The 23,034-nt window shown below is 47.0% G+C and overlaps 1 protein-coding gene across 3 annotated transcripts in view; it reads left to right on the forward strand.

Moving 5' to 3' along the window:
* Window positions 1-8,135: 8,135 nt before the first annotated feature.
* LOC144326640 (uncharacterized) overlaps window positions 8,136-23,034 on the forward strand; it is a 28,429-nt gene continuing 13,530 nt past the window's right edge. Inside the window, exons 1-5 of one of the 3 annotated variants that reach the window (XM_077923262.1) lie at window positions 8,136-9,134; window positions 9,964-10,137; window positions 10,995-11,081; window positions 13,429-13,515; window positions 21,251-22,808. In XM_077923262.1, coding sequence (XP_077779388.1) covers window positions 10,005-10,137; window positions 10,995-11,081; window positions 13,429-13,515; window positions 21,251-22,572 — 1,629 coding nt within the window. In that variant the 5' untranslated portion in view covers window positions 8,136-9,134; window positions 9,964-10,004 and the 3' untranslated portion in view covers window positions 22,573-22,808. The other 2 variants (XM_077923263.1, XM_077923261.1) reach the window with 2 other exon arrangements.

Here is a 23,034-nt window from a genome sequence, read left to right on the forward strand (position 1 = left end):
AGCAACTTCCCATGAGTGCAAGACCACAGCCTATAATAAAATCCCATAGCTAAAGGCCAAGGCAAAGATATCTCTCTCACGAGATGTCCAAACCTGTGCCAGCTATGGTGAATGCCAGGCGACATGGTTAAATGAAAGCCCCGAGGGGATTCAACAGACAGGATGTGTTGCTGTAGCACTATGTCAGTGTGAGACCACAGAAGAGCTAGCTTGACACCTGAGAAACACACAAAAATGGCGAAGGGCAAAACACCAACTGCATTTTTTTCTCAGTCAGTAGTGGACCTTCCTGCTAAATGTAAAGCATACACCACTATTGAAAATGTTTCTCCCAAGAACTAGGATGCCACGAGTAATTTAGCAACAAAATACAACAGGTGTTCTTTTTATGTAATATCCTATATCCAGCTATCTGCACTGCTATACTTGCAAATGACCGCAAGAGGCATGGCTTGCAAGTCCCTTTCAAGTTTGCATAAAGCCACACATTTGGTATTATTTAGCGCATATCTATATAACACGCGTGTACATTGTATTCGTCCGTGTTGCTCCCTCTTTTCCTGCCCTGCTCAACCCACCTCCTTTTCCATTAGAGCCTATTCCCGGTCAGGGAACCTCTACATTCACAGAGATTTAGGGTGCGGAGAAAAGATTTGCAAGTTCTTACAGAACTTTAATGCAAATCTATCTCCGAATGGGGGACTGATACGGAAGGGGGGGGCATGTCTTCACCTTCTTCTTCGCTACAATATATCCATTTGGCCGAGGACAAAGATGGCGTCGTCGGTGGAAGCACTGATTTGAGCTCCGCAGCAGTTGTGCGGTTTTTATTAGTTTTATTAGTTTTATCAGTTTTTTATTCAGCTCTTATCAGCCTCAGTATTTCATCTACAACATTTGGCAGCTGCTTTTTAACTAATATACTCACAAGGCTTGAGTTAAAAGCTCAAGTTAAAAGTCCCAGAAAAAGGAAGAGGGGGAGGAAAAACGCCGAGAAACAACATCCTACGGAGTTAATGAACCAAGACGAGATTTACTGTGGACAGCTTTATGACCTGCTAAATGGTAGGAAGAGGTGCTTAAAACCCAAGCTTCTTCTGTCAGGGTGAAGATTAAAGTAAAGATCTGACTCTTGCTAAGTCTGACTTTTAAGACATTGAACCGAAATGACTGAGAATTGTAAGTAAGCAACGAACTTTACTTTTCTTTCTTCTTCGCTCTCCACTCCCCTGCTTCCTACAATACTCTCTAAGGTGTATTAGGATACTTCCAATTATTGTGGATATTGCTTCTAATCTCCACTATGGGCCATGGCAAGCGGCCAAGGGACCTGGATGAGGCAATGCCTCCCCCGAGGCCCAAACAGTCCAAGATTGATACTTTTTTTCTTAACTGTAACAGAAATAACGAGGAAGTTAGCTACATGGTTGAAACTCACAATCGTTTTAATCCTTTAATTGACCTCGCAGCCGATATAGAAGTGGAGGGGGTGAACTCGAAGACAACGAATTATGCTAACGATAATGACAAAGAGGTGAGAGTCACCTCGAAGGGGGAGCCCGAGTTGGCCCTCGGCGATGGCATGGGACTCGATCATTTCCAATTAATAACCAGGACCCTGCGCTGCATCTTTAAGAGCATAAATGGGATCTCCATGCAGGTGGATAATCTCCACCAAAAGCTTGAGGCCCATTTGCTAGAGCTCCAGCACAACCACACTCTGCCTCCGAGGGATTTAAAGGGACAGAGGTGTACCTCCCTTATTAGACATGAAAGTGGTACTGGTGGTCACCTCCTAAAAACTCAATTGGACTCTCAATCTCTGATTTTACAACCAAACAAAATATGTCTAACTATACACAGTAGGGACCACAGGTCCCCAAGGTGGAATAATCCGAGAGATGTCAAAGATCATCTGAGGCAACTCCTTCAGATTTGGCCTCCGCTAATAGACCTCAGTACAGTGAAACTTTTAAACTACCACCATCGGCTCCAAAAAGTATTGCTCTCCTTCCAGTCTCCAAAAATTCCCTCCATACTGGTTAGGCGTAAAGCGTTTCTGGCCACCTGGGGCATCTTCCCAACAAGAGTCTTTAATGACACCAGGATTAAACCTCTCTTCTGCAGCACCGTACAAAAAGGTAGCTGCCCGCCAGACAGGCGCGACTCAGTCTTGAAACTCAAGTTGTCCACCCGGGAACCTCACCCTCCCTCTCAGCCCAAGCTTCCTGGTTTACCTACTCCAGCAACAAAGAAGCATGACCAAAGCGGGCCCAGCCATCTGGATGCCTCAGAGGAGAGGGACCTCATTTCATCCTATGGCGAGTTGCCACTAGTAGAACAGCAGGAAGTTATAAACAGGCTTGATACACTCAAGCAGCAACTTACACATGTACTTCAAGAGAAAATCTCCTCAAATCCTGGACATAGCAACCTATTAAATCAAAGGAACGCAGTTATGAAGGGGCTAACACCCCAGAAACCCCTGCCAAATACTGGGACTCCAATAACGGATGATTTGGCAGTCTGCCTGGCGGAAGCTCCTCATACACCGTCGCAACGCAGACCCCCTTCACCTCTACTAATAGATCTGCAATCAACTACCTCGTCCTCCGCCTTAAAGAGCAACGCGCCAAACACACCTCATCCTGGTAATCTGTCAATGTCCTATTCTTCTATGCCTGACCTGGAGTCTTCAATCAGTGCGGTCCAGTCAAATGACTCTATATCCTCGTCCTTTGCCAGTCAACCTCTTTTGGTAGAACCTCATTTATCCGCAACCTCTTCAAGCCAATATATAAACGTTAAGGAACCCACTGTGCAAAGAGACAACTCAGGTTTTACTGAAGACCCTGCTGGTCACATCAATCAACTCACCACCCCTTCGATACCTTCGGTAGTACCTCGCCTGGCGCTGTCTCAGACCCCTGGCAATGTCCTTCCCACCAGCAACCAGAGCAATTGACTAGCACATAGTCCCTCCTCAAATTGCTTTAATGTGCTATCCTGGAATGTGGCAGGATGGACGTCCAAACAGGATGACGGGGATATGAAAGAGTTTTTAGCGAAATTCCAGATTATGGGTATACAAGAGACCTGGTGCTTAGAATCTTCACCCCCCCCATCCCTACCGGGCTATGACGCCTTTGTGATTCCTGCGACCAAAACACATTTGTATGGGCGCCCTAGTGGAGGCCTGGTAACATTTGTTTCGCAGGAGCTTCAGCTTAATATCTCTCCTATCTTTTGGTTAGAGAGTAATTACATTCAAACTTTGCACATCACTAACAGCTCGCTTGGGGAATTCATATGTGTAAACTTGTACAATCCATCTACCTACTCCTCTTCTCATTCAAATCAGCTTTGGGAGGATTTAAGATTTATTCTAGATAAATCTGGGGCTGAATTTCCAAAGTCAGAGATCCTTATAATGGGGGACTTCAATGCCAGAATCGGAGCAGATATAAGCTTATTCACCGATAAGTCGCAATTATTCATAGAAGAGGAGTGGTTTCCTACGTGGAATTCACATGACAAGACCATTAATAGGGCTGGCATCATACTGCTGGAGTTCACTATAAACTGCGGGCTGCACAGCTTGCACGGCACACCCAAAGACTGGTCCGGGGGATACTATACTTTTCTAGGATCTAGAGGGGCAAGTGTTATAGATTACATCTGGTCCTCCTCAGCATTTAATGATGAGGCATATTGTTTCAATGTGTTCAACAGAACCGAAAGTGACCACCTTCCAATTGCCATCTCCTTTCACCACACACAGCTGGGGCCTCCCAGCTCACCACACCCCCAGGATTCACTGACCTTGGCCCCCGGACGCAAGAAGTGGGACATCTACCTGGAGCAAGACATAAAAGTCCTCCTAAATTCCCCTGAGATCCTAGCCCTGAAAGCTCAGCTGTTAACAACGAATGTGAATCATTTCTCAATTTTCCAGCAAATTCTAGCCTACTTGCTCCCTTCGCTTACGAAACCTTCCCGTGCGATTCTAACCTGGAAGAATCAAACCTGGTTCGACCAAGAATGCAAACAGTGCAGAAGTAGGCTTAGATTTCTTCAGTCTGACATGAAATCAGACAGCACTCAGAGCAAAATCAGGGAGTTAGCCCAATTTCGTTCATACTATAAGAAGCTGCTCCAACATAAGAAATTGCTCTTTGCGAAAGAACGCTGGACGGCTCTGTCAGTGGCCATTAAAACCCGTGACGACAATAAATTTTGGAATTTAATTAATGCAGGTTTAAGACCCCCCTCATTCATTGTTAATAACATCACAGCAGCCAGCTGGCACTCTCACTTTGCTCAGCTGTATTCCACCTCAGATTCTGACGTAAATGTAGTCACCACCCTTCCAGCATCTGCCTTGCCCACCTGGGAGCCAGTCTCCCCAGAGAGATGTACTCAACTAATTAGCATGCTATCAGGGGATAAATCCCCGGGGGAGGATATGATACCACCTGAGGTATTCTTATCGAACCAGTCGTGGTGGGCCCCTGTCTTAGCATCTCTCTTTACCACCATCAATGCTACTCTTAAGATTCCACCTAACTGGAAACAGAGCATAGTTATCCCAATACATAAAAAGGGGGACCCACAAGATCCGCGTAACTACCGACCTATCAGCCTGTTGGACATATCATACAAGGTTTACTCTAGATTCTTGCTAGAGAAATTAATTGAGTGGGCAGAAGAAACAAAGCTATTCCATCCGGAACAGGCTGGCTTCCGCAAAGGTCACAGCACATCTGGCCAATGTCTTGTTCTACTTACCCTGATTGATAAATACCTAAACAGGTTCAACTGCAAACTACACGCGGCTTTTGTGGACCTGACCTCCGCCTTTGACTCCATTCCCAGAGATAGGCTATGGCAGAAGCTTAGTTACACCAGCATAGATAAGAGACTCCTCCTCCTTCTTATGGAAATTCATAATGACATATCGGCCAGAGTAAAATTCGGCCCTCTGGGAGCTCTTTCTGATTCTTTCCCTCTGAATAAAGGGGTCAAACAGGGTTGCCTCTTGGCCCCTTTTCTATTCAATTTCTATATCAATGACATCGTCACAACTATGAAGGCCCTAAATCAATCTGCCCCCTCCTTACAACAGCTCAAGATCCCCATATTACTCTATGCGGACGACATGGTGATACTGTCATTAACCAAGCTGGGCCTAAACAACACGCTCAGAGGGCTCATGACATATTGTGATACCAACTCCCTTAAAATTAATTTCGCCAAAACCAAAATTCTTACTTTTGGCACGAAAACTCGGAAGTCACTCTGGAATTTTGAGGGCCATTCTATTGAATATTGTTCAGCATTCAAGTACTTGGGTATCATTTTTCAGCATGGGCTTAGCTGGTCAGCTCACCTAAATACAACCATCCTGGCTGCCCGCAGAACCATCAAAGCCTTGGAGAAATTCTACTATGCAAAAGGCGGCCAGCTGGTTCCACCAATCAGAAAAGCATTTATCAGCAAAGTCCTCCCGATGTTACTGTATGGGGTTGAAATCTGGGGGTGGAATTTAAAAACACTACAACGGCTGGAGATTCTACAAAACTCTTTTGCACGGAAGATACTGGGTCTCCCCAAGGGCTCGGTTGCAGCACAGTTAAGAACAGAACTGGGCCTCCCCTCCATTGTTGCGAGAGCCCACATTAGAATTATTAGCTTTTATTGTAAATTAATCAATGCCCCAGGTTCCCTACTAGCCAGGCAAGCCTTTTTAACGTGTTCTCAAAGCAATAAATGGTCCAAGGCCATGGTGACTATTACTGCACGCTACTCTCTCCCAAATCTTGACTTGCTGTCCTCTTGGGACAAACATAAAATCCGGGCCTGGATTCTTACAAGAGACGAGGCCATGGACCGGGCACAGTCCACCTCAGCTCGCCTCTCCATGTGGCTCCCTAAAGTGAAAGTGGTAAGATCACTTGCCAACTACTTGATAGACCTGACGGAGCCCAATTTGAGAAGAGCGTTTACTATGGCCCGCTTCCATTCTATACCCACGGCCTTCCTGCAGGGGATTTACTCTAAGACCCCTATTACCCAGCGTCTATGTCCATGCACAATGAATGAAGTAGAGGACTTCATACATTTCTTTTTCTACTGCCCTATTTATGAGCCAATAAGATCTAAGCTCCTCCTTTTGATCCCGTCCACCATTACATCTAAGGAAGACTGTTTGAAATCGCTTCTTGTGGACGCAAATCCCCAAATCTCACGTGGGGTGGCAATCTTCATAGTGCAGGCTCTGAAACTCAGGGCTACTCTGACAGGGTAGCGTGCTCTAGACCTGGACCTGTTTTAATTCTTTTATTACTTTTAACTCAATATGCTGAGTCTGTTCTGGGGCCATTTTGTGCTTTATATATACCCGCATATTAGTTTTTGGGCGCTGGCTACTATATCTTTGCATTATTGTCTTCGGGTAACTTAAATGTCACTACGCCAGCCAAAACACCTGAATTTTGCTTGGTTGCTTGTCTCTAGTTTGTCTTTTTTCTTTTTTTTGTATTGTCTTATTTTGCTATGGCAGTTTGCTAATGCAATAAAGGTTTGAACTGAATATATCCATTTATTTCCATCTGCCAAGACCTTCCTCCGGGCGATGCCAGGTAACAGACTATGCAAACATGGACCATTGTCTTCTCAGGATGTGCTTATCTGCGCATATCTCCAGCTCTCTGCATATTCCCCCCTCCCTCCAGCTCTCTGCATATTCCCCCCTCCCTCCTCCATCCAGCTCTCTGCATATTCCCCCCTCCCTCCTCCCTCCAGCTCTCTGCATATTCCCCCCTCCCTCCTCCATATGTTAATCCAGTGTAACCCAACCTCTCCTTAATGTATGCATGATGTAATCTGTGTAACCCAACCTTTCCTTAATGTATTCATGATGTAACTGGGATGTATTTTGCACTGTATTCTGGGACATGGAGGGAGTTTCAAAAGTTCATGTCACCCCTTTTTCGCTGTTCAATCTCGCCTTGAACCTGTTGCGCAATAAACTTGGATCTTCTGCAGTTTGCTCCTGTCCGGCTGAGGTCATTTTCTTCCGCAGGGACCCGCGGACACTTAGTCCGACGAGCTGGGTGGCAGTGTAGCCCCGCACCCAGATTTTAGCCGTAACATAGCGAAGAAGGAGGTGAAGAAGACATGCCCCCCCCCCTTCCGTATCAGAACAGTGCAAATCCGATGTATGGTTGATTTTTCTATGAATTTATCACAGAAGCGTAGCAGCGTATGTCGTGTGTGAGTGTGAGTGTGAGGAGTTTGTACAAACTGAATGATGGGGGGTTTCCCCGCTACACCAGGAGAAACTGGTTTTCTGGCAGGAAACACGGGGAAAGGAGGGCCGGGGTCCCTCTGGCTCTGAACCGGAGTCTGGTCCCCTCTCTCCACCATCCTGCTCTTCCCCTCTCTTTTTCATGCCCCCCCCCGGGTCACGTGTGCGTTTCCTTCCTGGCCTGGGACTCTTCCTCCTCCCTCTCTCTTCCTGGGGTGAGAAGCAGAACAACCCGTCTTTTCGGGAGGGGAGGGGTCTGCCGGCTGGGAAGCCCCCCCTCCATCCTCCCACCCGCCAAGCTAACCCCCCCCCCATGGACCCCCCCCCCCCGCCTCCCTTGGGGTTAGTCTGGTGGGATGTGGGCTCCGTGGGGCAGAGGGAGGGAAGGGGGCAGCCCCTAGAGCGCAGGCGCAGAAGCAGGAAAAGTGAAGGCAGGGAGAGGGAGTGGTGCCTTCGGCTTGCCAAGGGTTAAAAGGAGCAGAGCTGGATTCCTAGAGAGGGCGGGAAGTGGAGGGGAGGGGGCAAGGTCCTCCAGAGCAGGAGCCCCCCCCTCCCTCCCTCCCCCCCCTCCCTGCCTGCCTCCTCTTTCTCTCGCCTTCGCCTCGGTGAGTCTCCTCTCTCTTCCCCCTGAGGGTGCCATGGGGAGAAGGGGGTCCCGGGGGGCAGGGAGGGGGCGTGGGGGTCCCTGCTCAGATCATACATAGTGGGGGCAGACCCCCAAGTCAGGGGGCGGAGAGTCAGGGCAGAGGGAAAAGGAGACGCAGCACTGAAGGGGGCGGAAAAGGGGGAGAAGGGGTCCAGGGGGTCAAAGCAAGGGGGGGGGAGGCGCCCCCTGGCTCGCTCCCCCCCAGCCTGGAGGTCAGCAAGGACCTCTTCCTGCTTTAGGTAAACTCGCCCCCTTGGGTGTCTGGGGGGGGGGGGAATTGGGGGGCCAAAAATCCCTTTGCCTGGTGCAGAAATCCCTTCAAAGGAATCCATTACAGGGATCCGATGGAAGCGCCCAGTCCCTGCAAACATTCCCAAATGATTTAGCCCTCTGCACAGCCGAGGAAGGGAACACCCCTCAACCCTTGCCTTGTCTGCCTATCTCTCAGGGCCAGTCTTTTTGGCCTGCCAAGCCCATCATCTGGATCCCAATCACTTCGAAGATTATTTCATGCTACTCTTCGAGGGAAGAGTCAAGAAAGTAGAAAAGAATGTACTACGGCACTGACAAAATAGGAGCTGTATTTTGTACAGACTGGACTTGGGGGTCAACTGAAAAGCTACATGTTAATGTATTATGTCACGATGTTGATTTTGACATTATGAGAATCTGTATCTAATTCTAGAGAAGTAGTTTCTAGTAAATAACTCAGAACACCAAATGCATAATAAAACAAAAACAAACCAATGATCTCTCCTCCCACAAACATATTTCAGAGGCATGTCAACCTGCCAAAGGCCCAGTTATAGAAAAACCTTTTTGCCTGGCACCTCAAGATGTCAGGAAGGGGCCAGGCGAGTCTCCCACGAATGGGGATCCACGGCAGAAAAGGCCCGTTTTTGTGTTGCCGCCACCCAGACCTCTGGTGGAGAAGGCGTGCAGAGAAGGGCCTTAGAGCAGAGGCTGGGTGGCCCTCGGTCAGGGATGGTCTAGTTGAGATTCCTGCACTGCCCCGGGGGGTTGGCTAGATGACCCTCAGGGGTCCCTTCCAACTCTGCAATTCTCTGGTGCAGGCTTGGGCAGATTTTTAGGTACAAGTTGGATGCGAGGGGTGCGTAGGATCCGGTCGCCGTGGAGCGCAACCCGAAAGCGCTCAACCTGAAGCATATTCAACCCGAGGTATGACTGTACTTTGGTGGCTTCCATGCCAGGGTGGGGGCCACATTTCGAGACCGGAGACTTGCAAAGATGGTGTATAAGCACTGGGAATATCAAAGAAGGAGCGGTGTATTAGTCTCAAGATTATTCAGAAATGTGGCATCACCAGCTCCTCTGCTTCCACATACAGATTTGGTCCCCATGCAACCCCAGACAGCGGCAAATACAGTGGTACCTCAGGTTACATACGCTTCAGGTTACATACACTTCAGGCTTCAGACTCCGCTAACACAGAAATAGTACCTCGGGTTAAGAACTTTGCTTCAGGGTGAGAACCGAAATTGCACGGCGGCAATTGGAGGCCCCATTAGCTAAAGTGGTGCTTCAGGTTAAGAACAGTTTCAGGTTAAGAACAGACCTCTGGAACGAATTAAGTATGTGACCAGAGGTAGCACTGTATGGCCACAACACCTGCCTGGCTTGCGATGAGGGAGCTCAAAGAGCGTCAGCAGGGCTCTCTATACAAAGCACCTAGCATGGGGGAACCTACAGGTAATGGCTACTCATCTATTTCCTGCCCATGCTCTGGGGTTGCAGTTTTCAGGCTTAGGGACAGGAAGGTGACTGGTTTTGACACCAAGTTGTGTCCATAAGCCCCACTGAGTTCAAGGGGATGTACTCTCAGGTCACTACTATGCAGACCCTGCCAGCCTTACGAAGTGGGGTGAGGAGTAAACAGGTGAAATTGGAACCACTGGAGAAGTTTAGAAATGGGGCTTCTGTTAGGGGCAGGAGAATATCTAGGGCAGGAGTTTCTCTGAGGCTCCCTTTGCTTCTTCCTCTCTCCCAGGACCCTGCAGCTTCTTTTGGCTCCTCGACTCCTCAGGAAGGATGAGTGAGACAGATCCTGTCAAGCTAGAGGAGATGGAAGAGGGAAGATGGACGCATGACCTGGTCAGGTTGTCTCCTGCATCCCTCCCCACAACCTCTGAGCGTTCCCTCCCAGGGACCTCCGAGAGATCTGGTGAGTCCCAGGGGAGATGGGGATGTGGAGGGATGGAGCCAGAGAGGAATTGGGGCTTGCTCAGCTTGGGGGTGGGGGGAGGCAGGCAGGCGGATGGAGATGGAGAAGGGGAGCACCTTTTCGGGCTCCCCCACCTGTCTGCCTGCTCCTTTGTCATCTGCAGGCAATTTGAGCCAGGAATAGGTCACAGCTCCCCGGCCACCGCGATGTATTGGCAGCTCAAAAGGTCTAAAACCAGTTCTGTGATCTGGATGCCCTGCCAATGTCTGACAACTCACTGATCCATCACGCAGCACTAGAGGCCACGACTCTTTAATCTGATCCTGCTTTGTAGATTGAACGCAGATGAGGCCTCCGTGTATTGCTTTTTTCTTTTCTTTTTGGAATAACTTTTTATTTGCTTTTAAAAACAAGGATCATAGGACTAATAAATAATACAATTACGTAGGCCAGGTCTTCTCATGTCATTTCTATGTAAAATAGCAGAATAAATTTGCCAGAATATCTATAACATATGGTTCATCATTAGTGGTCAGGGTATGAGTTCTGGGTTCATTAATTGCTTCCAACTGAAGAAAAGGGGGAGAACAGGAGAGAGCAGAGAACATTCAACATCGCAAAACTGAATGCCTAGTCAGGAGCTCTTGTGGCTGTTGTGCCTAGATTAATTTTGAGCAATAGTCATTATTCCTCTTCTGTCACCAATGAAACAATACAGAGTTGGTCTCCTCATGAAAATGGGAGGGGATTCAAAGTGAAGAAAGAGATTTACGTATACATTTAAGTTTAGACCAACCAGATTGAGGCAACAGCTGATGGAGAGTGTTTAGGTGAAGGTGTTGCTGTTTGTTTCACAGACGAGACGTGGACGTTGCTGGATCCTGACCAGAGAGCTTTGCATAAGGAAGTCAAGGAGGAGAATCATGGGGTCATGTACCCTCTCGGTAAAACTCCCTGTTGGATCATAAGATCAGTTGGTTTTTTAAAATTTATTTAATCATTTTTTCTATACAAACAGCAACCGCAAAAGACACTACTGTACAACAAAAACCATAATAACAATAATAACACAATTTGACAATTCAGATTTAAAGACACTGATATACCTGTGACTGCACCCTTTTAACAATATTTTCCCACCTCTCTCTCCTCCCCCCACTTCCCACCTCTATCCACCTTATTGCTTAAATATTCATTCCAGATTTCTTCCTATTTATCCATTCTTAATTTGCGTTGACATGCAATTCTCCCAGTATATTTGTTTTAGGCTTAGTAGACTGAACTCAATTTTTTAAGCTAGTATATTATTCAGTTCTAATGTTAGTTGTTGTATTCTTTCATATGTACCCTCAGATGTATTATTTTCCATATCACCCCATAGTGTTTTTAAAGAAATGTTTAGATTATTTTACTTTAATCTTTGCAGCTTGGCTTTGTTGGCAGAAAAGGATATTATCTTCCCTCTGATGTAAGCTTTATATCCTTCCCATTCCATCAGTCTTGACGTTCAAGATTTGGAGTTATTTTAAAAATATATTTGTATTTCTTGGCTTATATATTGAATGAAGTTTTTTTCCCCATTTAGTAATGATATATTAATGGGACGCGGGTGGCGCTGTGGGGAAAACCTCAGCGCCTAGGGCTTGCCGATCGCATGGTCGGCGGTTCGAATCCCCGCGGCGGGGTGAGCTCCTGTCTTTCGGTCCCAGCTCCTGCCCAGCTAGCAGTTCGAAAGCACGTCAAAGTGCAAGTAGATAAATAGGTACCGCTTTCTAGCGGGAAGGTAAACGGCGTTTCCGTGTGCTGCGCTGGTGCCGGCTCGCCAGAGCAGCTTCGTCACGCTGGCCATGTGACCTGGAAGTGTCTCTGGACAGCGCTGGCCCCCGGCCTCTTAAGTGAGATGGGCGCACAACCCTAGAGTCGGACACGACTGGCCCGTACAGGCAGGGGTACCTTTACCTTTTTAATTATATATTAAGATATCATCTCCTCATACCTTCCTGGGTTTTTGATAAATTATTTTCCAGTATTACTGCTGAGTGATTAACTATAATGGGAATATCAATGTCACATCGGCTAGTAAAGGGATGTAATGCTGGTGTTAGAAAAAAATCAATTCTGTGCTGGGTATTATGAATTCCTGCAAAATATGTATATGATTTTTCCTTAGGGTGATGCAATCTCCATGATCCCACTAAATTCCACTGTATCATATAGTTATTAATTGTCTCTCTAACCTTTGTCCTTTTTTTCCTGGCTACTGAGGTGGTATCCATCTGTGAATCTAAAATTTCATTAAAGTCTCCACCCCTTATCAAGTGGTGATAAGATAGAAGGCTTAATCTCTTAAAGCAGTTGTGAATAAACTTATGGTCATCAGTGTTTGGGGCACAGACATTTACTATTGCTATTTCTGTCCCTTCTGTTTTAATTACAATTATTAAGCATCGGCCATCTTCCTCTCTTACTATATCTTGTATTTCATGAGGCCAGCCTTTCCTAAATAAAATTGTGACTCCCCTAGCATTTTCGTCTGAGTTTGTTGAAATAACGTCTTTTACCCATTGGCATTTCAAAGTTTGAGCCCCTTGTGCTGTCAAATGTGTTTCCTTTAATAGACCTAGATCAGCCTTTAATGACTGTAGATATTTGAGTGTTAGCATTTGTTTTTTTCTTTTCCTTTAACCCCTTGACATTCATACTTATAATTCTCATTATGACTTTAATCTGTAAGCTTCCTTGTCCTCTATTTTATCTTTAGCAAAATTGTTTGGAAGGCCTAATATAGACCAAATATACTGAAAATTATTATCGCTCCAACCTGAGTCATATATTAACCGTGCGTATATTTAACATATGGATTACGAAATATATGAGTAATTAACATTCTTGCATATCTAAATATATATAAGGCAGACTCTACCCGTTATACACACTGAAATTAACTTTAAGTATTCCCAATTAAATAATTATTATTTGAAAATATTCAAAGGAAGAGAGAAAAAGAGAAAAAGGTGTAAAGTAGTTCTATCAACAGTAAAGGGTAGGCTCAAATATATACCAATAGCCAACAATTAATAATATAATATCAGCACTAACGGTAAGAAAACAAAACATAAACTACTTAATACACTCAACAATAAAACAGAGATAAATAACAAAAAAGAACAACAGAAAGGGGGGACCAAATTCATGACTTTCGCTCTATAGGAGATGCAAACATTCAGCCCTTTGAGCTCCTAGGTTCACATATATATAATAGTCAGGAGTATGTTGCTGTTTGTTTTACAGACAAGGTGTGGACGTTTCTGGATCCTGACCAGAGAGTTCTACATAAGGAAGTAAAGGAGGAGAATCGTGGGATCATGGACCCTCTTGGTAAAAATCCGTTAGATCATAAGATCAGTTTTGCAATTCCATTCATACCTCTATATGATGAACCTTCTGTCAGGGAAGAGTTAGAGGTTTTCAGTTTCTCAGAGGGAGAAAGCATTCCCCAAGGGGGGAGGGAGGAGAGCAGTGAATCTAATAGAAGAGAGCAAGAGGAACAAGAGGGAGGGACCGGCTGTTCCCAGGAAAGGCCAGGGTTCAGTTCTAGCTCAGATTGGGAGGAGGGGAGAGACAAGCCAGCTCTAGCCAGGAGGGTAGGAAAAAGAGCGGGAAAGCGAAGGGAAGGGCGCCTTCGCCATTTTGAGAGTGGCTGGTCATGGAGAAGCAGAGCTCAGAAGGTAGCTGAAAGAAGGGACTCTGAGGAAGAAGAGTGAAGAACTGTTTATAAGAATGTTTTGTTAATACGCAATAAAAAGTTTTATAAAAGAACAAGAAGCGTTTCTGTGGTGATCTGAAGAGGACAACGACCAGTCCTGACAGAATACCTTCTGCTCTGTGCCTCTTCACTATAAGTAAAGAAGGAGAAACCAAAATGGATGGAGCTGTGGCGCCAGTTGGGCAAGGAGAAACCCCAGCGCTCCAGCTAACATTACAGGACTTATGGCAACAGAACTTACAGTTGAAAAGTCAAGTTGATGTACTATCGGCAGCACTGGGAGAACATAGAACCATGCTGCAATCGACGTGGGGAGATAGAGTGAGTAAAACATTGACTGTACGCCCATGTAGCTTCCAGGGAGAAAGCTCTGAATACATGGCTTTCAAGACAGAAATTTCTTACATAATTGAGATAAAGGATAAAGAATTTCAATCTGAGCAAGAGATGGTTGCTTATGTGATTAATTTCTTGGAAGGGAGGGCTAAGGACTGTGTTATACCCCTCATATCTCGGAGGGATGCCGCCCTAGGAAATCTACACATTTTTCTGCAGTATCTAGACACGATTTTCTTCGACCCTGCGCATGAAACAACCACAGCTAGGCAGCTGTTGAGAATGAGACAAGGAAAAGACACTGTGGGAGTTTATTGGTCCAACTTTAGTTTGCTGGTGCAGAAATTAAAATGGGATCTGAATTCCCCAACAGTTGCAGCCCTTTTTAGGGAAGGACTGAATAATGAGATTTTAGACCAGTTGGCCCAAATGCCAGAACCTAGTTCGTTGGACTCTCTGGTCCGAACGTGCCTGCAATTGAGCCTACGCGTGGAACGGAGGGCTAGTGAAAAGAAGGAACAATGGAGACCACGGTGGCGGGAAAATAATATCGAAAGTACAGAGAGCAGAGCGGGCAACGTGACAGGACGAGAGCGGCCAGAGCCCATGGAATTAGGAGCAGCCAGACCCCTCCCAGTTACTACCTCTTCCATGGTAAGAGGAAATGCAGGGAAAGGAAGAGATGCAAGGCGTTGCTTTGTCTGTGGAAAACCAGGGCATCTAGCACGACAATGTCACAATCGTAAAGGATGGGAGTCTCTATCTGGAGCAGACATGAGAGACGACAATTGCCCAGAGGAACTGCATCAGGGAAACGAATGTCCCCGGCTGGAAATGGGAGCTTGCAGCCGGGTGGAGAAGCAATAGAAGGCTCTCACGCGGAACCACCTATCCCATGGCTAACGGTGAAGGTGCAACTACAACTACCCAATGGACACAGCGTCCAGGTAGAGGCGTTGTTAGACTCAGGAGCGTCAGCAGATTTCATAGACCAGAAATTGGTACAGGAACACAAAATCGCTTTGTTACCTTTGAGTTTCCCACTGCGAGTGACAACAATCGACGGCAGACCGCTACTTTCAGGAGAAGTGACTTATGAGACTCCACCAATGAGAATGGACATGGGTCATCACTCAGAGACCAGGGCATTTCATGTGACCAAACTAGCTGGGCACCCAATGGTGCTGGGCATGAGTTGGCTCAATCGTCATAATCCGGTGATTGCCTGGCATCAAAGATCTTTGGTTTTTGGTTCGATATATTGTATGACACATTGTTTGGGGCAAAAGGGAAAAATCTCGGTGGAAGTAATGGGAACAGAGGTAGAAGGGAAGTTGGTGGGGAATGAAAGTGAGATTCCATCACAATATATGGCTTATCAGGATGTTTTTTGTGAAAAAGAAGCAGATAAACTTCCACCACATAGGCCCTATGATTGCAAGATAGATCTAGACCCTGGGGCACAGTTGCCACCAAGCAAGATATATGCCATGTCGGAAGTAGAATCTGCAGCATTGAGGGAGTTCCTGCAAAAGAATTTGCAGAGAGGTTTTATTAGAGAGTCTACGGCCTCTGGGGGTGCTCCTGTCTTTTTTGTCAAAAAGAAAGGTGAGGAAGGGGCACCAAGATTAGTATGTGACTTCAGAATCCTTAACAGTCAAATGAAGCCTCGTGTGTGCCCACTGCCACGTATAGATGACCTCTTAGAGAGAGTAAGGTCAGCCAAAGTCTTTACCAAGCTTGATCTACGAGGAGCATATAATCTGATAAGGGTCAGAGAAGGGGATGAGTGGAAAACCAGTTTTTGTACTAAGTATGGTGCGTTTGAATTCTTGGTAATGCCTTTTGGCTTGCAAAATGGCTCAGGGGTATTTCAAACTTTCATCAATCACGTCTTAGCAGGTATACTGGATCAGTTCTGTGTCTCTTATTTAGATGACCTCTTAATATATAGTGAAAGTATGGAGGAACACGTAAAACATGTCACACAGGTGTTAGAGAGATTGAGGACCAACAGGTTATATGTGAAGTTAGAGAAGTGTAAATTCCACACACAAAAGGTGGAGTTCCTGGGATATTGCATTTCCCACAAAGGGGTGCACATGGACCCCAGTAAAGTTCAGGCAGTGGTGGAATGGGAGGCACCTAAAACTAAGAAAGATCTACAGAGGTTTTTAGGATTTGCTAATTTCTATCGTAAATTCATAGGTAATTACTCCAAAATCACAGCGCCACTAACTGATTGTCTAAGACAGTGTTTCCCAACCTTTTTTGGGCAAAGGCACACTTGTTTGATGAAAAAAATCTCGAGGCACACCACCATTACAGCCCCGTGACGTCAGCGCGCAGCGTCGCGCCGGGAGGGACGCACGAAAGTGTAAGCTTCAATTTTTTCCCCTCCCCTCCTGTGTAAAGGGGAATGCACTCTGCTAAGTAAAGGCACTTGCCACAGCAGCGTCAACGTCACAGCACCCACCGGCACCCAAGAGAGAAGGGGTCTCAGCAGCCCTTTTGCCAGGAAGAGGAGCAAGAACGAGAGGAGGAAGAGGAAGAGAGTCCCCCCCCAAAAAACATTCTCCTTTTGATCTTCCTTATTTGCAATTCCTCATTGCAAAACAGCGGTTGATATAGAGCTGATTTTTTTGTTATTACAGTCCCCACCCCCTCACCTAGAAAAACACCCCCTGTCAATTTTATTATTATCATTATTATTATTATTATTATTCCCCGCCACTCTGGGAGGCTGAAGCCCTTTAAGGCTTCCTTCTGTCCACTCTCTGTGAATTACCTGCCCGGAGCGGGTTTCTGGGGGGGGGGGCGCTGCTGCCGGTGTCCTCCCCGTCGAGTCTCGCCTTGCCCGGCGCGTGGCGGCCGCCCTTTCCCACACTCTGCCGGCTGCGCTGCCAAGCCCCGCGGCTCGGCCTGTCAGCGTTACCGGGCTCGGCGGGTGGTAATTCCCGAAGAAAGCCGGCGGCGCTTGAAGAGCTGGCAAGCCCCCATTTGCATGTCTGTTTTCCGCAACCCTTGGAGAGGATTAAGTTCCCTCCTTCCTGCCGGGGAACCTCCAAGCTTTGGGGGTGGGGGGGGAGGAGGCAGCAAAGCGAGGCAGGAAGGAGAGCGCGGCTTGGCTGGGTGAGCTTTGGCAGGGGCAGGGAATGAGAGCCGCGAGGCGGGCGCTGCGGGCGGAAGCGCTGCCCGCCGAGCTCGCAGGCAGCCAGGCAGGCAGAGGGCGAGAGCCCCGCGCTGGGCGGCCTCTCCTCGCCGCCGCCGCCCCGCCTCTCGCCGCCCGACTCGCCCGCCTCCCTCCCACGGAGGTAGGCTGGTGTGCCGTGGGAGGGAGGCGGGCGAGTCGGGCGGCGAGCACACGCGGGGCGGCGAGCGAGCTCCCTCCCACATCCCATCGTCGCTCGCTTCGGCCGGCCTACTGGGCTGTCGCAGGCGGAAGGCCTGCGCATGCGCGAGGTTTTCGCGCCTTCCTCCAGTAGGCCGGCCGAAGCGAGCAGCGATGGGATGTGGGAGGGAGCTCGCTCGCCGCCCCGCCTCTCGCCGCCCGACTCGCCCGCCTCCCTCCCACGGAACACAAGGCAACGTTCCACGGCACACTAGTGTGCCGCGGAACACCGGTTGGGAAACACTGGTCTAAGAGGCAAGGGGCCATTCAGATGGACTGAGGAAGCACAGGAGGCCTTTGATAAATTAAAGGTGGTGTTTGCTTCAGAAAAATATCTTATGCACCTAGATCCAAGTAAGCGTATAAAGGTAGAAACTGATGCCTCTGACAGGGCTATTGGGGCCATTCTGCTGCAACAGGACAAGGAAGGGGACTGGAGACCCTGTGCATTCTACTCTAGAAAATTAAATCAATCAGAACAAAACTACACCATATTTGATAAGGAACTTTTAGCTGTGCACGCTGCCTTTAAAGTGTGGAGACATTTTTTGGAAGGGGCATCACATCAGGTGGTGGTACAAACAGATCATAAGAATTTAGAGTATTGGAGAACTGCTAGACAGCTAAACCAAAGGCAAATTAGGTGGGCAGAGATTTTTTGCTGGGTTTAATTTTAGGATTGAGTACATACCTGGGCATCAAAACATTCGTGCAGACGCGCTATCGCGCAAACCTGAGATATGGAAGGGGAAGCACCTCCCAAGTTGCGAGAAATGCTGAGATCGGATCAGTGGGGGTGTGCAGCCGTAGTAGTGGACGGCAGGGAATTCCAGCAATTGACAGTAACAGATGAGTTTGCACAAAAGAAAATGGAGCAACTGAGAAAAGGTAGAGGGGAAGAGGAAGGTTTCAAGGAAAAAGATGGATTGTTGTACAGGAGAGGGGTGCTGTATGTACCTGCAGGTGAATTAAGAGGTAAAGTGTTGAGGCAACATCATGATAACCCGACTGCAGGACATTTTGGTAGAGAAAAGACCCTGTATCAGATCACACGGCAGTTCTGGTGGCCAAAGTTGAGGGAGGAAGTAACACAATATGTAAGAGGTTGTGAAGTATGTCAACGAGCCAAGGCACCCAGAGCAGCTCCCGCAGGGTTGTTGCAACCTATGCCCACGCCGGGAAGGCCTTGGGATGTGGTGTCTATGGATTTTATAACGGATCTACCGTCATCGCACAGGCAAACAGTGATCTTTGTAGTGGTTGACATGCTAACCAAGATGGCACATTTCATACCATGTACCAAAATTCCGACCGCACAGGAAACTGCAAAGATGTTTTTAGATAATATTTTTAGGTTGCATGGTATGCCATCACAAATCATTTCAGATAGAGGGGCCCAATTTACATCACAATTTTGGAAGAGGTTAATGCAGTTACTAGATGTGGAGCTAAGCCTCACGTCAGCGAGACACCCGCAAACCAATGGGGAAGCTGAAAGAACGAATGCAACACTACAACAATATCTGAGGTGTTATGCTGGTTATCAGCAGAGCAGGTGGTTAGAGAAGTTGAGTCTAGCAGAGTTTGCGTATAATAATGCAATGCATGTGTCTACGGGCAGAGCCCCATTTGTGGCAAACTATGGCTTGCATCTAAGGGCATTCCCAGGTCAAGAGGAGCAGTTAGCAGTACCAGCAGCAGAACAAATGATAGAGGAGTTGAGGTGCATTCATGAGATATTGAAAGAGGATTTGGAAGAAGCTAAAGAGGCTTACAAGAAAGCTGCAGATAGGCACCGGCGAGTTGGGGAAGAAATCCAAGTAGGGAGCTGGGTATGGCTGTCTACCAAGGGACTACCAATACGAGGGAAGTGTAAAAAGCTAGAACCAAGGAGATTGGGACCTTTCCAAGTAAAGGCTCAAATTAACCCAGTCGCTTTCAAGCTTCATTTGCCTGAAAATATGAGAATACACCCTGTATTTCATAGATCTTTATTGTCAGTGTTTGTACCAGCACATAAGTATCAAATTTCAAGGGAACCACCTCTTTTTCCCACCATGATGGGGGAAGCGGAGACCGAAGTGGAAGAAATATTAGACTCGAGAATAAGTAGGAGGAAATTACAGTATTTGGTTGCATGGAAAGGGTTAGAGGAGTCTGAGAACTCATGGGAACCAGCAGAAAAAATTAACGTTCCAGAATTGCAGAGAGAATTTCATAGAAGATATCCCCACAAGCCAAAACCCCAGAACTGGCATCTTCAAGAAATTTTTGAAGAGACAGATAGCGAGGAAGAAGAGTTCATAGGGTTCGGTCCTTCAGAAACAGAGGAGAGCGAGGAGGAGGAAGGGGGGCTTAGGGGAGGGGGTGATGTCAGGGAAGAGTTAGAGGTTTTCAGTTTATCAGAGGGAGAAAGCATTCCCCAAGGGGGGGAGGAGAGCAGTGAATCTAATAGAAGGGAGCAAGAGGAACAACAGGGAGGGACCGGCTGTTCCCAGGAAAGGCAAGGGTTCAGTTCTAGCTCAGATTCGGAGGAGGGGAGATACAAGCCAGCTCTAGCCAGGAGGTTAGGAAAAAGAGCGGGAAAGCGAAGGGAAAGGCGCCTTCGCCATTTGGAGAGTGGCTGGTCATGGAGAAGCAGAGCTCAGAAGGTATCTGAAAGAAGGGACTCTGAGGAAGAAGAGTGAAGAACTGTTTATAAGAATGTTTTGTTAATACGCAATAAAAAGTTTTATAAAAGAACAAGAAGCGTTTCTGTGGTGATCTGAAGAGGACAACGACCAGTCCTGACACCTTCACTCTTTGGATGGAGACCAAGAGCATCTGGGATTCTAACACCCCCCACCGTGAACCCAGAATGGAGGGATATCAACTGTTTCCTCTGTGAATGTTCTGCGTCTAGTCATGCCTTTTAAAACAATGACCAGGCTTGTCTGAACCACCCAGGCCTTCTTAAATGCCGGCTTCAGAGTTTTTAGGGAAGTTGGTGTAACTTCTGTCAGGTTTGTTGTTTTGGCTTCTGCTTGCATTTGATTAACCAAAGAGATGACTGACCTTGGAGATGGAGTGGAGTCCAGGATTGAGCCAGAACAAAATCCATTCCAGATAAAAGCCAAGCAATATGTCAGTAAATACCAGCCAACTAAGGAAGTGAAAACTATAGTAAGGCCTCACATCTAACTCCCTTCAGTTCTTCCTCTATCACAAGCATTCATTAACTTTGTTCAATAATGGATGTGAACCACGTCCCCTTCACTCTGAGTGGGGTTGGGGTCCGGGGCAGCGATGCAGAGTTTGCATGACTTACACTAACGTGGCAGTGCATTGGTGGGGGAGGGGTCAGGTGGTGGGTTTGATGGTTCTGTGTCTGCGCCCCTGTCATAGTATGCTGGCAGTTGCGCCAAACTGGTTTCAAGAGAGTCAGGCGCCCTGCAGGCGTGCTCAAACGCTGGGAGGGTTGAAGATGCCACACATTGACAATGACATTAAGTTAGACTTCAAGGATGTCCTCTTGAGGCCGAAACGGAGCACTCTCAAGTGAGGTGGGGAGAAAACATTGTTCAATAATCTGGACCTCCATTTGTTTTTGAGGCGCTAATTAACTTCTCTCTTCATTGCAGATGGTGATGAATCAGAAGGGAAGAACAAGGGAGACCACAACAGAATCCACATATCGGAGAAGTCTTATAAATATTCAGAGTGTGGAGAGAACATCCGTCAAAGCTCCCAGTCCACCTCCCATCAAAGAAAGAGCTTCGTTCAGAGGGATAGCCTCACTGCACACAAAAGAGGACAGAGTAGGGAGAAACTGTATCAGTGCAGAGAATGTGGGAAGAGCTTCAGTCGGAAGGATCATCTCACTTCCCATCAAAGAATTCATACTGGGGAGAAACCATATCAGTGCTTCGAATGTGGAAAGAGCTTCAGAAAGAGCTCCCATCTCACTTCCCATCAAAGAATTCATACGGGTGACAAACCCTATCAGTGCTTTGAATGTGGAAAGAGCTTCAGCCAGGGGATCTATCTCACTTTCCATCAAAGAATTCATACAGGGGAGAAACCCTATCAATGCCTCGAATGTGGAAAGAGCTTCATTTACAAGCTGAGTCTCGTTTCCCATCACAGATTTCATACAGGGGAGAAACCTTTTCAATGCCTTGAGTGTGGAAAGAGCTTCAGTCACAGGCAGGGTCTCACTTCGCATCAAAAAATTCATACAGGGGAGAAACCCTATCACTGCTTAGAATGTGGAAAGAGCTTCAGTCACAGGCAGAGTCTCACTTCCCATCAGCGAATTCATACAGGGGAGAAACCCTATCAGTGCTTAGAATGTGGAAAGAGCTTCCGGGAGGGGACTAAGCTTTCTTCCCATCAACGAATTCATACAGGGGAGAAACCCTATCAATGCCTGGAATGTGGAAAGAGCTTTAGTCAAAGCGCACATCTCACTTCCCATCAAAAAATTCATTCAGGCGAGAAACCATATCAGTGCTTTGAATGTGGAAAAAGATTCATTCTCAGGCAAAGTCTCACTGCCCATCAAAAAATTCATTCAGGGGAGAAACCCTACCAGTGCTTAGACTGTGGAAAGAGCTTCTTGGAGGGGACTACGCTCTCTTCCCATCAAAGAATTCATACAGGGGAGAAACCTTTTCAATGCCTTGAGTGTGGAAAGAGCTTTCGTCACAATTCCAGTCTCACTTGCCATCGAAGAATTCATACCGGGACGAAACCCTATCCGTGCTTGGAATGTGGGATGAGGTTCAGTCGAAAGGATAGTCTCACTTCCCATCAAAGAACACATACAGGTCAGAAACCGTATCAGTGCTTCCAATGTGGAAAGAGCTTCAGTCAAAGCTCGAATCTCAAGACCCATCAAAGAATTCATACAAGGGAGAAACCATTATGGAGGCCTCCCTCTCTGGTAACAGGACACCCATGAAGTGTTTGGCAGCAGTCCTGTATCTCAGTGACTCCTATCTGCTCATATGAGCATGCAAACAGCAGAGGAAACGATAGCTGAGCTGTTGGAAGTATGTAGTATCGCTATTTATTGCTGTGTATCAAATCAAAACAAATCAACACAAATCATAATATAGAATATAGCAACAGTATGAGGAGCAGCTCACTCACATCCTGTCTGTCTGGGAGACAGAACAAAAAGATGAAAAACACAATGTCAGAGACTGCCTCCCGGTCTCAGCTCACAGAAGACCAACGCTAGCCATTAGAACTGTACAGAAGTCTTTATTGGCATTTAGTTTCCATTTCCAAACACTAGCGTGCGTCTCTACGTCTAAACCCTAGACCAGCGAAGCCTCGTCTGAGTCTCCGCCCCCTGTACACCAGCTTAAGACTCTAGCCTTACTCCACCTTCTACGTTTCTCCTTCCTCCTCTGGGTCC

Source organism: Podarcis muralis, chromosome 2, assembly GCF_964188315.1.
Source record: "Podarcis muralis chromosome 2, rPodMur119.hap1.1, whole genome shotgun sequence".
In the NCBI taxonomy this organism is placed as follows: Eukaryota; Metazoa; Chordata; class Lepidosauria; order Squamata; family Lacertidae; genus Podarcis; species Podarcis muralis.